At 38.1% G+C, this 14,522-nt stretch overlaps 1 protein-coding gene and 1 non-coding gene across 2 annotated transcripts; both read left to right on the forward strand.

Moving 5' to 3' along the window:
* Positions 1-306: 306 nt before the first annotated feature.
* Positions 307-1,481, forward strand: LOC104611608 (non-specific lipid transfer protein GPI-anchored 7-like). The gene is made up of 3 exons (XM_010278747.3): positions 307-683; positions 888-935; positions 1,237-1,481. Exons 1-3 carry the CDS (start codon positions 362-364, stop codon positions 1,329-1,331), a joined length of 465 nt encoding a protein of 154 aa, XP_010277049.1. The 5' UTR covers positions 307-361; the 3' UTR covers positions 1,332-1,481.
* A 7,861-nt stretch (positions 1,482-9,342) lies between these two features.
* Positions 9,343-9,423, forward strand: TRNAL-CAG (transfer RNA leucine (anticodon CAG)). Its single transcript has one exon. It is a non-coding gene; the product is annotated as a tRNA-Leu (tRNA).
* Positions 9,424-14,522: the final 5,099 nt, after the last annotated feature.

The following is a 14,522-nucleotide window of genomic DNA, read 5'->3' on the forward strand; positions in this document are numbered from 1 at the left end:
AAGTCCACACTGAGTAACGGTGTCGTGTATGCCGTGTTTATCATTTCATTCATTGGATGAAAATCGCAAAGTCAAAAATGATGAACGCGGTGGGGCTCACACTGTTTGTCGAGTCTGGTGGATAAAAAAATCCTGCCGTGACTGCTTTCCACGTTTGAACTTTGAAAGAGTCCTGAAATATAACTTGACAACCAACAAGATTGACTATGGCCGTCTTTTCCAGGGCCAGAAGGTGAAAATCTTAGAGAAGAAGGTTCCAAATTCGTTACACATCAATCGTTCTGGAGTTATAAATAAGGAAGCAGAGAGGTAGATGAGATAGATAGAATCATAAGAGAGAGAGAGAGAGAGAGAGAGAGAGATGAGTTGTTCCAGGAAGAGTGATGTGGGTGTGTTGGTGGTGGCGGTGGCTGCCATTCTGTTGGTCGGAGGAATGCAGGCGGTAGAGGGGCAGGATACGGCGTGCGCGACTCCATTGCTGCCTTGCGCTAATTTCCTAAACTCGACCACACCGCCTGAGACGTGCTGCCAACCTATTCGGCAGACGGTACAGACCCAATTGTCCTGCCTCTGCAACCTCCTCAACAGCAGCCTCCCTCAGAGTCTCGGACTCAACGTCACCCAACTTCTTGAGCTTCCCAAGTACTGTGGTGTCAATGTTAGAGTCAGCGATTGCATCAAAGGTATTCCCCAGTTCTTTGTTCAAACTAGCTAGGAACCAAACCAGTTTGCTTCAAAACATGATAAAAAAGTGAAGAGCTTGATCTCTGAGCTTCTGAGCTCTTGGAATTGAACCATGCAGTTTTCAGGGTTTTATTATGTGTTTTGTTTTTTATACAATTAACGCCATTAATTATAGCTAATGTATTTGCTTTCCATTTTTGCAGCTCAAGCTCCTTCTCCTTCTGCATCTCTCACACCTCCACCTCCTCCAGGTACAAATCTCACTTTCATGACTTCCGCTCACCAACTCCCTTTTTTAATTACTTCGTTTCTAAAATATTTGATTGGTCACCAACTTTAGATCCAGAATGTATCGATCTACGTAATTGTCAATATACAGTTGCTACTTGTTGGTTTGTTGATTGGTATTTCTCTTTTGAAAATTAACTGCAATTATTTAATTGTCAAATCTCATTTAGACTCTTGGCTCAGATTTCATCAGTTACGTAGTCAAATTTTTCATCCCTTCTAAGAAATTCTCTTCCTTGTCTAACCAAAATTTGAATAAAACAGGAGTTCCGGGAAGCGACGGCAATGGCGTGAGCAAGACGGCATGGACCGGGATGACTAGCTTGGTTCTACTTTGGACCTCCATGTTTGTGTTTTAATTGAGGATTGCAGAGATTTTATTTCAGAGGATTAGGATGCCCGGCCGGCCAGATTTAATTTCTTATTTGCTTGTATTTTTATATGTATGATGTGTTCTATCATGTGTGCTTGTATTCAATTGATCTAAATAAGTATTTTATATATAATTATATTTTGTCTTTCACAAATATTTAAATGCCTAACTTGCAATCATGCATGGAGATGTTATAGCACCTTGGCAAGAATGCATATAATATATAATTGTATAAGAAACCATGTGGGTCTTAGTACTGGTTAACGATCACTGTCAGTGTAAATGGTCAACGACCAACGCGGTTGCGCCTTGTGGGCCTGGCTGTTTTGGGTTAGTCCGATTTTGGGCTGGGATGGGTTGGTGTAATGGTGTTAAATATGAAATAATCCGATTTAATTTCGAATTGGGTTAGGGTTAAGACATTGGGCAATATAATTTAACTTATTTTCATTAAATATATATATATATATATATATAATGTAAATCAAGGCAAAACTTTTCTAAGATAACTCCGATTATCAAAAACTAAAAAATCGAAAAACGGAACCAAAAATTCTGATTAATTGAAGCATGAACACCCCCTACAATCAGCCTTTGCCTTCAAATCTCAAAGTCTATAATAAATATGAAAATTGGGCCAGCCTATATTCGTTAGGGGCTTAGGGCAGGGTGGATTGGGGGGTTCAATTATTTGGGGTGCATGAGTTAGAGTTGGAATCATAGAAATTGCAAGATGTGATACACAGAATTCTTTCCTTGTAAATCAACTCACTGTGTTGTAAAGAGCACACAACTGTCCAACTGAGTTTATTTTATAACTCATTAACTCAGTATCGTGCGGGCCCAAATGAGAAACCAAGACCACAATGCGTTTTTTATTGGATGAGCTAGCTACAGCAGTGGTCTACTGGTCTACTGGTCTTGGGTTGAACCGTGAACACTTCAATAGTTATTTTAGTAAGCTACGGCAGTTAGGTTTTATCTCTAGCTACTCGGTTGTGGCTCGAGAGGAAAATCCTGCTGTGGTCGTGGTCGTATGCGACCCCAATACATATCAATTGATTTTTTTTTTTTTTTTTTTTAATTCAAACGCTGATGTGTTCTCATATGATTCGGGTCACATGCGACGATGTTGCAGCATTTTATTGGAAAAATTCACTTTAATACCCTTAACTTTGGGGTAGTGTCAAGTTAGTACCTGATGTGTCACTACAGTATTTAAATTTTTAAAAAGTGTTAAGTTGGTCCCTGCATATTAACCAATTATTAGTTATTTATTGAAAATGTCAAAACTATCGTTTAAAAGAAGACATTGTTCATTGTCTTATACATTGAAATTAAACATGTTGAAGTATTTAAGATTCTAGGCTAATCATTGTCTTCTACCTTTAGATTTAAAATACATTCTTGTGTAATTATTTCTTTGCTTTCAGTTATTGTTTCTCTTCATCATATTTGATGTTTTTTCTCTTTTTTCTTTGAGATAACCGGTTCAGCCTCAAGGTATAAGTAATGAATAGTGTCTTTTTTTGAATGGTAGTTTTGACATTTTCAACGGATAACTAACGATCAATTAACGGCAGGGACCAACTTAACACTTTTTGAAAGTTTAAGTACTGCAATGACAAATTTGAAAGTTCAAGTACTAACTTCACTTTACCCCCAAAGTTCAGGGTACTAAAATGTAATTTTGCCTTTTTTCCTCTAGGTGTTTGGTTGGCTCCCTTTTTTCGTATCATCCAAATTCAAAAGAAAAAGAGAAACTAAAATCAAAATCTCATTTCTAGAACCACCCCCAACAACTTCTAACGTCATGAGTAACTAAAGTATGGTTCATTGAAAGAGTTGACAAAAAGAAATATGACTCGTTGAGAGGGATGGCATCTGCTTTTGGACAGGGGTGCAACTTGGGTGGGCTCAATTTGGGCCAGGGTAGATGTAGCCCACAAATTTATATGCATTGATAAGTCATGGGCCTACAATTTTGGGTTTTTGTTGTTTGGGTTGGGCAACTTTTGGGGTTTAATATCAATCAAAGTAATATTTAAAAAAAATTCAAAAATATGTTAACTTCTTAAAAATAATACACTGTTCATCATCTTCTTCTTGCCATTTGTTCACCTGCCTACCACCGTCGTCCGCTGCCGCCCACCGCCGCCTCCGCCTCCGGCAACGACGCTGGTGATCATTCCTCTGCCCAGCAACGCGCTGCCACCTCTATCTCCACCCACCTCCGGCAACGTTACCGGAGGCGGATGGTAGCGTTGGTGAACAAATGACAAGAAGAAGATGATGAATAGTGTTTTTGCCCTTTATTGATATTATTTTTAAAAAAGTTAACCTATTTTGAATTTTTTTAAAATATTGGTTTTATTGATATTAAACCCCAAAAATTGCCCTTATATGCTATTATCCCTAACTTGAATCAGGCCAAAGCCCAACCCTATACATATACACATGCATATGTTTTTTTGGTAAATTATGTATACATGCATACATGCATGTAAATAATATACATTTATATCAAAATTTAGTGTAAATTTATTGACCAATCCGAGCTTGCCTTGAATCTCAATTCAACATAAGTATATCAAATTTCAATGCGGGCTAGGCCTAGATTGGATAGATCGGGCTTCACCTTTAGTTTGGTTTGGGCTTGGGTTGCTTGACTTACACCCTACTTTTGGAAATATACCAACAGTTGAAAGCCATACTTTCTCGTTGTCTAGATTAACATCAAGCAGTTATATTTAGCAACATTAGCGCAACGTTTACAACTTGTTGTTGACTGAGACGCTCTAAATGGTCGAACTATTTGAATCATCACCTGCCCCCTTTGTAAGTATAGTTTTCCTAAAACCTGCAAAATTGCCAAAAAAAAAAATGTTGATTTGGTCATAGACCCACAAGACTCAAGCGGATAAACTATTAATCCGCTCAACCCAATCATATGTTACACAATAAAATGCATTGAAACTTTTAGATGTCATTACTATGTGCTCAATTATTAGATTTTGTGATGCAAAAGACATCTTGCCACACTATTTTTTACCCCCCCCCCCTCTCAATTTGGCATCAAATTTTAATTTTCATCTTTTTTATTTACTAATAAAAGTGTACATGCATTTGCACATTATAGTATCTATAAGACAAAACTATGTATAATTCATGGCCACTTTTTTTAATTCATTTATCCAAAAATTAATTAAGGTATTTTGAAAATTCATGGATAGAATTCTCTAAGACAAAACTATTCAACTTACCATATCTAGTTCCAACACCGAGGTAGTTTCTAAAAGGTTATAAGTGAGCAATTTCTAAAACGAGAGTAAAAAACGTATATACCCTCTTTGTACCCATTGTATGCTTAGACAAATGGGGTAAAAAACGTCCAATAAAAATTCCAAAAAGAAGAGGTATTCGCTCTTTTATAGGTAGTATAGATAAAATTAAAAAAAAAATGATATATACTCATATCATGTAGAATATGATTATACATTTTTTAATTGATATAATCCATGTTTATACACACACATACATATAAACTATAGATATACATGGTCTGGCTTGTCCAAGCCCAATGATTGAACCAGTAACCCGTGACCAAGAGACAAAAATAGTCTAGCCCAAGGTTTTAAAAACTAACCAGGAAACGAAACCGTTCAAGCTACCGATTTCCAGGTCAGTGGTTCAACCTCCAGGTCGAACGGTTCGGACGGTTTGCATATTAGGGCAAATGTTTATATGAGGCTTGCCCTAATATGAAAACCTCATAAGAGATGTCGGTTGAGAAAGCCAAAAAGCAGAAGGAGAAAGGAGACTGTTCTCTGAGAAAGAAAAAAAGAAAGAAGAAGAAGGAAGGAGAGGAGGGAAGAAGAAGTAAGAAGATGAGGATGATTGGATGCTCACCAGCGACAATAGTGGCGACGGCGGCGACAACAAATATAGATCTGATATATGAGTTCTTGGATCTCAGATCTGAGATTGATTTCTCTAAAACACCTATAGAAGAAAGTCTTCTTCTTCTTCTTCTTCTTCTTCTTCTTCTTCTTCTTCTTCTTCTTCTTCTTCTTCTCTTTGTGCAAGATCCCAAATCTAAGTTCGTGTCTCAGACTAGATCTCAAATTTGAATCATCTCAGTTCTCTCTACAACTTTATATTGTGAACTGTTGGCCGGGTCGAACAAGTCAACAGTTTGACCGCCCAGGTCAGCGGTTTCTGATGAAGTCAACGGGTTTTGACCCAATAAAAGGTTAGGGTGAAACGGAACCAATTGTCCGGACAGTTTCTAAGCCGAACGGTCTGACCGTTTGGATCAACGACAGTTCAAAAACATTGGTCTAGCCTATAGATTGGTTTTTAAAACATTGATTCAGTCTATGCTTGGTGATAACCCTTTGGTTGTTTATGTTGCATTCCTGTGTTTTTTTTCTTAAATACACAAGTTTTTGCTAGAGTTTTAGTTTTGGGCTTATTGGCTTGTACACTTGGTAGTTTTCTACCTTGATGGAAATATGAAACATATAAATCAGTGTCTATTAAGTTCATGACATCAACATGGTTTTCAAACAACTGTTGACCCAGACAGTTGGACCATTCGGCCTAACAACCGTTCAAGCAATAGGTTCCATTTTACCTCAAACCCGGTCCTTGGCCAAAAAAAGTTGAATTGGTCAACGAACCATTGACCTAGGCAGTTGAACTGTCGACCCATTCAACGGTTTTTTATCATTTTTAAAATTTTTAGTTTTTTAATTTATTTTGTTAGAACAGGCCGTCCATTTAGACCGAATGGTTGAACCGTCAACCCGGAAACCAATGGCCAGAACGGTTCCGATTCTAGGTCATTTTTTAAAACATTGGTTAAAACTCATTCTTCAGAAGTGGTTGAACCATTGGTCCATTTGTTTAAATAGGTCAAACGGGTCCAATTGGAGTGATATTTAACTCTAATAGTTTAATTTTTAGCTTCTCTCTTAGTTTTCTGCGTATTTTCTATTACCACTATTAAAAATGATAATGATTAATGGCTAATTGTTGAATACCCTTATTTTTATTTCCAAATTTACCCATATTAATAATACAAATTTATTATCTCATCTCATTATCTCATTATTTCATTATTAAAAATGAGAATGATCAATGGATCTTCGTTGAACACCCTGATTTTTATTTTCAAATTTACCCTTATTAATAATACAAAATAGCTAAACTAACATATACCCCATTATTTAAAAATTTTAAAAATAAGAAAATGATCATTTTTTTTGTAGAATACCCTGATTTGTATTTACAAATCTGCCCCTATTAATAATACAACTTTGAATGGGTTGACAACCAATTTAGCAAACTCAAGGTTTCTATTTTACCCTTATATACAAGAGAAACAAGTGCCTTAAAAAGATGAATACATGGACATCCAAATTCTCCACATAATGGTTGCCTTATTAAGGTAGTCATAATGTTGGTTAAATTTTTACCAATTAAATATGGCTGAACCATGGTTACCGGACCGAAAAAACCAAGAATCAGTCAAGTGACCGGCTCTGTTTTACCCTAGAACCGTTATTTCCCCCAAAACCATAGATTTGGCTGCTAACCCAGGCGGTTGAATTGCTCGAACCGTTCAATGGTTTGGCTAATTTTTATTTTCATAAATTTTCTTTATTATTTTTGTCAGAATGGGTCATTCGTTCATTTCGAAGGTCAGATCGTTCGACCTGGGAACCAGACCCTTGACCGGTCCGTTGTCCGAGTCGGTTTTAAAAACCTTGGGCTGAACAACTCTCACATGACTCTGGATTGTTTTCATGATATTAAATGGAATCTGATAAACTTAATAAGTTGAATGGATGTATCTCCCCATTTTTAATAAAAATGTGATAATATTTATAAAAATCCTCCAAATTTGAACCTAAATAGGGGTGTAGTATGTTATAGGATTTGAATGTTATTTCGTTTTATTTGGATACACAATCAATTTAGAATCCAAAATAAGAGTTCACTCAACAAAGTAGTTAGTTTATTATTTTTTTATTTTGTCTAAAATTCTAAATTTTGATTTAACTTGCACTATCTTTTGGTTTCTCTTTTATGCTTATTTTTTTGGTTAATTTGTTTTGGGTGTATAGCGGTTTATGTGAAGAGAAAGGTGATTATACAACCCTATAACTTGCAACTGAGATAGTGGTTCGACTCTTCACTTTTAAATAGCTTTGGAAGGACTACTATTTCTGTTTTGACATGGTCGTTTTGGGCCATTCTTTATGGAATGCTTTCGGATGGAAGAAACGCAGTTATTAAATTTATAGATCAAACAAGAAAACAAGAAGAGGAGTTTAATTATTTTTTGTAATGAAGAGGAGTTTAAATTAGAGAATGACCGAAAATATTTGAACTTATGTTTCCATTTGTGTTTTTTTTTTCATGCTCAATTGTTAGGTGGTGCTGCTGAGTCATTTTCGTTATATTATTCACTTGCTAGCTTAGTTGCTTTGATTGATTACTGTTCAAATAATGATTGTAACGCTAAAGTTGGATTATAAATTCATAGTGAATTTAGTCATTATTATCATTGTCGGGTTGTTTTTGTGTATTATTTTTTTGGTACTTGAAAATCACTTTTTTTTAAATCACTTCAATTCAAATATGTTATTTGACTAGCTAGGGGTGTTCATTATACAGTTCAAATCGCAAAACTGAACCGAACCAAACTGAGTTTGTGGTTTGGTTTGCTTTATACATATAAATGGTTTGGTTCAGTTTGAGAATTTTTTAAATTACGATTTACAGTTTTGGTTTGGTTTATTTAATTTTATAAACTGAACCAAACCGTAAACTGTAAACCAAAATTATATATATATATATATATATAATATAATATGAATATATGATATATAAATATTATATATAATATATCTAAATGGAATACATAAAATTATAAATATATAATGAATGCTTTATTTTATAATAAAATAATAAATAAAGGTTTTTAAGCTTTACTTTTTAGGGGAGCTATTTGGGCTTTCCAATTGGGTTAAGCTCAAAAGAACATAGAATAATCCAAAATCTTCAAACCGTATTAGAAACCACACTAAACTGTAATAAAACGGTTTAGTTTGGTTTCCATACCAAAACAGTTTGGTTTGATTTAAAAAATTCTCAAACCGTAATTTACCAATTTGGTCTGAAATTTTCTCTAAATTGCACTGAACTGGACCGTGAACACTCTAATTTTGGCAACTGAAACATACACGTGCACCCCCACCAGTATTTTAAAGAAAAGGGAAGAGGGATTCTCTTCTATTATTCAGTTAACAATGATTACTCTTCCGTGCATAGTCAGTTCAGGATTTGATCATTTTGTTCTCTTATGTTTGAAAAAGAAAATGACAAAATGGTATTTCCAACGTTTCTTTAACGAAACAGCTATTCTTAACTCCTCTACTCTAAATTTTGTTTCTTATGTTAGTTTGAATGTTGTATATTAACTGAAAAGCTGTTAAACTCACCAATAATATTTTAACATTTACAATTGTTTTTTTCATCCATCCATCCATCTATCGGTAAATCCACTTTCTATGTTGTATACTTATTAAAGAATTTAAAGTTCAAGTCTCAAAAGTTATTTTCAATTAATTTTATTTATAACGTTTAATATTAAGTTTTTGGGTTCATTTTAAAAATAATATAAAATATTCTGATTAGATTTAGTATAACTTGTTAATGGCATTCATTTTCGTTTCCAATACAAGTTTTCTCTAATTCTGACGAATAAGATTAAAATTCAAATATTAAAGAACCAATTATAAATGGAAGTATATTTGATATTGATCCATGTGAACCTAAGATTTCCTCTTGCTTGAATGGTTCTATTTTTTATTTTTTATGATAAAAAAACATAAAATATAACTAAAGCAAGATTTGCATTATTTTTTTAATAATTGATAGTTTTACAAAAGAAAAGAAATGTAACGAGGAATCACAAAAGTGTGGTTGTCAAGATGGCCGAGTTGGTCTAAGGCGCTAGTTTCAGGTACTAGTCCGAAAGGGCATGGGTTCGAATCCCATTCTTGACAAAATTATTTTAAAACATAAAAGGTTGTTGATGCATGGATCCTGATAACATTATATGCGGAATCTTTACCAAGAGCTGTTGACTTGTCTTTGTTTGTATGGTTGTGATCGCGACCTTCCTTTTCCTTCCTCTTATTATCAATGAGTGACCCATCAGCTAAGGTTGGCCTCTAGTTCATGGAGGCTTTTACTAGATACATGGATACTAAGGGGTCGATGTCTCTTACTTCGAGCTCTTCCCTTTTGAATCGGTCGATGTATGCTCGGAGGCTGCCTTCACTTGATCAACATGAGAGATACGACAGTCTTTTGGCACCATGGGCTGCTGATGAAGTGGGAGAGGAAGAGGTCGGAAAATTAGTCCCAATAGTTGATGGACCGAGGAGGGAGCATAGAAATCATTTGCATCCTATTCCCTTGAAAGTGGCTGGGAAAGCTTGACACATCAAAGTATCGGAGTACCCATAGAGGAGCATGAGTGCCCTAAAGCTCTCCAAGTGGTCATCCAGATCTGTGCTCCCATCGTAGATCTCCAGAGTGGGAGCTTTGAAGTAAGAGGGGAGCGGCTCAGAGGTGTGTTGTTTGGCTTTTAGGCTCTTCACCACCATGTCGTCCACATAAGCTTTAACGTTTCTTCCCATATAATCCTTGAAGAGTTTGTTCACAAGTCATTGGTAGGTCACTCCAGCGTTTTTCAGGCCAAAGGGCATAACCTTGTAGCAATAGGTGCCATGCTTGGTGATGAACGAGGTCTTCTCCTCGTCCTCGGCTTGCATTTTGATCTGATTGTATCCGGAGAAGGCATCCATGAATTTCAGTAACTTGTACAATGTGGCGGCATCGACGAGGTGGTCGATCCTTAGTAGAGGAAAATTGTCTTTGGGACAGACTCAGTTGAGGTTTGTGAAGTCAATATAGATTCACCAATTCCCGTTAGTTTTCTTAACCATGACCACATTGGACAACCAGTTAGGGAAATTTTCCTCTCGGATGAAGCTAGCATCAAGTAGCTTGTCTACCTCATCTTCGATGGCTTTCCAACGCTCCGGTGCAGAGTTCATATTCTTTTGCAGAACTGGCTTACAGCTCGAGTCAACTCTTAGCCTGTGAGTAATGACCGAGGGGTCAATTCCGGGCATGTCAGCGACAGACAAAGCAAAGACGTCGGCGTTAGATTTGAGGAAGCTTGTCGGTTTGGAAAGGGTGTCTAAAGGAAGGCTGGACCCAATGCGCATCATCTTCTTGTGCTCGACCTCGTCTAGGGGAATCGAGACAAGGTCCTCGGCTGGCTGGCTGGCCTCGTCTCGCTATTTCATCCCCGAGATTGGGCCCCTTTAACGACAGGGCTTCTTTATTCTTGCCTCTTAGTGCTGCCACATAGCACTATTTGGTGGTTTGCTGATTCCCCCGAACGACTCCAATGCCGTGCTCGATCAGGAACTTCATGGCGAGGTGGTAGGAGGAGATGGCCACCTTGAGTGCATGAAGGGTCGGCCTCCCAATGATGGTGTTATATGGGGAGCCTATCTTCATGACCAAAAACTCGGTCATCTTTATCACATGCTGAGGTTCTGTCCCCACTATGACTAGTAGGGTTGTTCTTCATTCGGGCTTGAATAACAGCTCCATAGAAGGCAACTAGTGGCACGTCGACTGGCTGCAACTGATTTGATGTCAGCTTCATCTTTTCGAAGGTTCCATAGAAGAGGATGTCTACTGATTATCCACTATCTACGAGTATCCTCTTCACCATATAATTGGTGATGGTCATCGACACCACCAATGCATCACCATGGGGCATTGAAACCCCCTTCAGGTCATCGTCTCAAAAAGATATGGCATCGTCCATCTTCAGCTTCTTGGGCTCCAAGCTTTGGATGTTAAGCTGCTTGATGTAGTCCTTTCGAGTTGAGGCCACGACTCCACTCGAGGCCATGCCCCCTACGATGACATCAATGACCCCAACCAAGGTGTGATGATGTTGTTGCTGTGAGAACGAGGTATCGACATCGCCCTCCATGTATTCCTTAAAGTGACCATGGCAGATGAGGGACTCGATCTCATTCTTGAGTTCGTACCAGTCTTTGGTGTCATGGTTGGTATCGTGAAGGTACTTGTAGTATTTCTTCGGGTTCCACCTCTTGGGATTCCTCTTCATCTTGGCCAGCCACTTCATGTAATCCTCCTTCCCTACTTGCATAAGGATGTGTGTTCATGTGGATTTGAGTGGCGTGTACTTGTTGAAGGATGGGGTCGGTGGCTTCTTGTCAGTGCCTTTGTTGTTGTGGTGGTGGTCGTGGCTGTCTCTACCCTTTCTCTTCTTCTCCAAGGCCCCTCGATGGTGATGTACTTTTGCGCCATCTTGAGAAATTCCACCTTGTTCTTAGGTGGTGTCTTAACAACGAACCACTTGAGGGGTCCAGGTTGAAGGCCGTTTGGTGGCGGCGTGCATGGAAACCGAGGGGTTGAGGTCTTGGACCTCAAGTTCTTCCTTTTTGAAACAGTTAATGTAAGATCAGAGGCTTTCCCCATGCTTCTGCTTGATTGACATTAGGGGGACGATGATCTTCTAGCACTATCGGTTACTGACGAAGTGGAAGAGGATGAGATTGGCCAACTGCTCCCATTGGACTGAGGGGGGAGCGCGAAAAAACATCTACATGCCGCTCCCTTGAATGTTGCTTGGAAAGCTCGGAACATTAGGTCTTTGGAGTACCCATAGAGAAGCATGAGCGCCCGGAAGCTCTCCAAATGGTCATCTGGGTCGGTGGTTCCATCATACGTCTCCAATGTGGGAGACTTAAAGTGAGGTGGGAGTAGCTCTGAGGTGATGGAGTCAGTGAAGGCGTCCATCCTAGTGGACGAGGGGTTCTGGCTGGTGGAGGCATCACCTCAACCTTCCTTCACTTGTTGTAACTCATCTTTCTTTGCGTCGATTTGCCCCTGCAGGTTGCTAATTTGTCTGTCAATGGGGGCCTGGGCTTCGTCTTGGTCCTCTCGGATGTGGAACGGGTCCGCCTGGTTCCCGGAGATCTTGGATGTTGGTACATCCCGGTTTCTTCAAGCTCGATGATCATTGAGGAGATCGTGGAGGTCTGACACTAGCGAGGGAGATGCGTGATGTCGGCCTCCAGCCCTCAGAGGAGGGTTGTAGTGACCCAAGCGCCCGCCTTCATCTCGATGACTCTTTGCTTGGTGGTAATGTTCATGGTCCCAACGATTGTCATGGGACCCTGCTGGATCATCTCCTCATCGGCCGGGGTGGCAAGATGTCTTCGACGGATTGCTAGCATGTCGACTACTACTGTTGGACGCTAAGAAGTCATCTTTGCGATGGTCAAGGAGGCATTGGACCAGTAGAGCGTGAGTAGAGCATCCGTTGTACTGCCCCTGGCTCCCAACAAGGCGGCTACCTCGTGGGCAGCCTCCTGTTGGGCGCTCCACCTCGTCCAATCCCTGGGTGATATTGTCTAGTCTATCAAGGACCATTCTAAATTGGTCCATGGTGACCAGGTTTTGAGCATTCGAATTATTATCTTATTTATCAACCATTGTTGGAAGGTTAGTTGTTTTGAATTAAGTGTTAACTTTGGGAAAGTCTCAGCAACGTCTTCACACAAACAACGCCAATTGTTGCAGCCAATGATTGGCTAAGGTCATAAAGGTAAATTCACTTCCTTAGCTGAGGTTGATGTGTCCAATCCTTAAGGCAAGAGATCACACATCAAAGGCCCCAAGAGTTATCCAAAGGGCGGAAACTCCAACGATCAAGTTAGTCAAGTATGTTGGAGGGTTTGAATGAGGTTCGTGGTGAAAACTCAGATGAGGTCACTTGAGAGCAAGAGAACTGAAGAGTAAGAGTGAGTAAGGTCATTCACCTGGAGAAGGGCACCTCTATTTATACTTGACTTTGCCTTGGGAGTGGTTGAAGGTGGTTGGCAGCGGACGGCCAGGATTGCATCCACCTGATGCCACATGGAGCCATTTTAGGCCCTGCCACATGCGCCTACATCAATGTAAAATATGATTATACATTATTTAATTGATATAATGCATATTTATACACGCATACATATAAACTATGGATATACATCGCGTGGCTTGTTCAAGCCAAATTATTGAATCATTAACGTGGGACCAGTAGACAAAAATAGTATAGCCTCTGGATTGGTTTTTAAAACATTGATTCAGTCTATGCTTGGTGATAATTGCTAACCCTTTGGTTGTTTATGTTACTTTCCTCTATTTTGCTAGTATTTTGGTTTTGGGTTTATTGGCTTGTTCGCTTGGTAATTTGTTAGGTCGATGGAACTATGAAACATATAAATCAGTGCCACATCAACATAGGTTTTTTTCATCCATCTATCGGTAAATCTAGTTTCTATGTTGTATATTTGTTAAAGAATTCAAAGTTCAAGTCAAAAGTTATTTTCAAGTAATTTTATTTATAACTTTTAATATTAAGTTTTTGGGTTCATTTTAATAATAATATAAAATATTCTGATTAATTTTAGTATAACTTGTTAATGGCATTCATTTCCATATCCAATACAAGTTTTCTTTATTTCTGATGAATATGATTAAAACTCAAATATTAAAGAATCAATTATAAATGGAAGTCTATTTGATCTTGATCCATGTGAGTCTAAGCTTTCCTCTTGCTTGAAAGGTCCTATTTTTTCTATTTTTATGATAAAAAATAAAATATCACTAAAGCAAGATTTAAATTCTTGCTTGGAAGGTCTTCGTTTTTTGAATAATCGATAGGGTTAGCTTAAACAAAAGAAAAGAAATGTCATGAGGAATCAAAAGAGCATTGCTGTCAAGATGGCCGAGTTGGTCTAAGGTGCTAGTTGTTGCACGGATTCTTATAATTTTTAGGATATAAATTGGTAAAATTTCACCGGAAGTTTTTGACCATTGTCGAAAATTTCTTTCAAGTTTGGTAATTGTAATCACCTCCCTTGAATTTTTTGACATAATTACAAATAGATCCATTTGTTAGAATCCTTTCATGAAATATAAAAATGTTCAAAATACACATGCAATTAGCAAGAAAAGAGAGAGAGAGAGGGAGAGAGTTTAAAGTTGTAGCTTTACC

Source organism: Nelumbo nucifera, chromosome 4 (genome assembly GCF_055504915.1).
Source record: "Nelumbo nucifera cultivar China Antique chromosome 4, China Antique-T2T, whole genome shotgun sequence".
NCBI classification, from domain to species: Eukaryota; Viridiplantae; Streptophyta; class Magnoliopsida; order Proteales; family Nelumbonaceae; genus Nelumbo; species Nelumbo nucifera.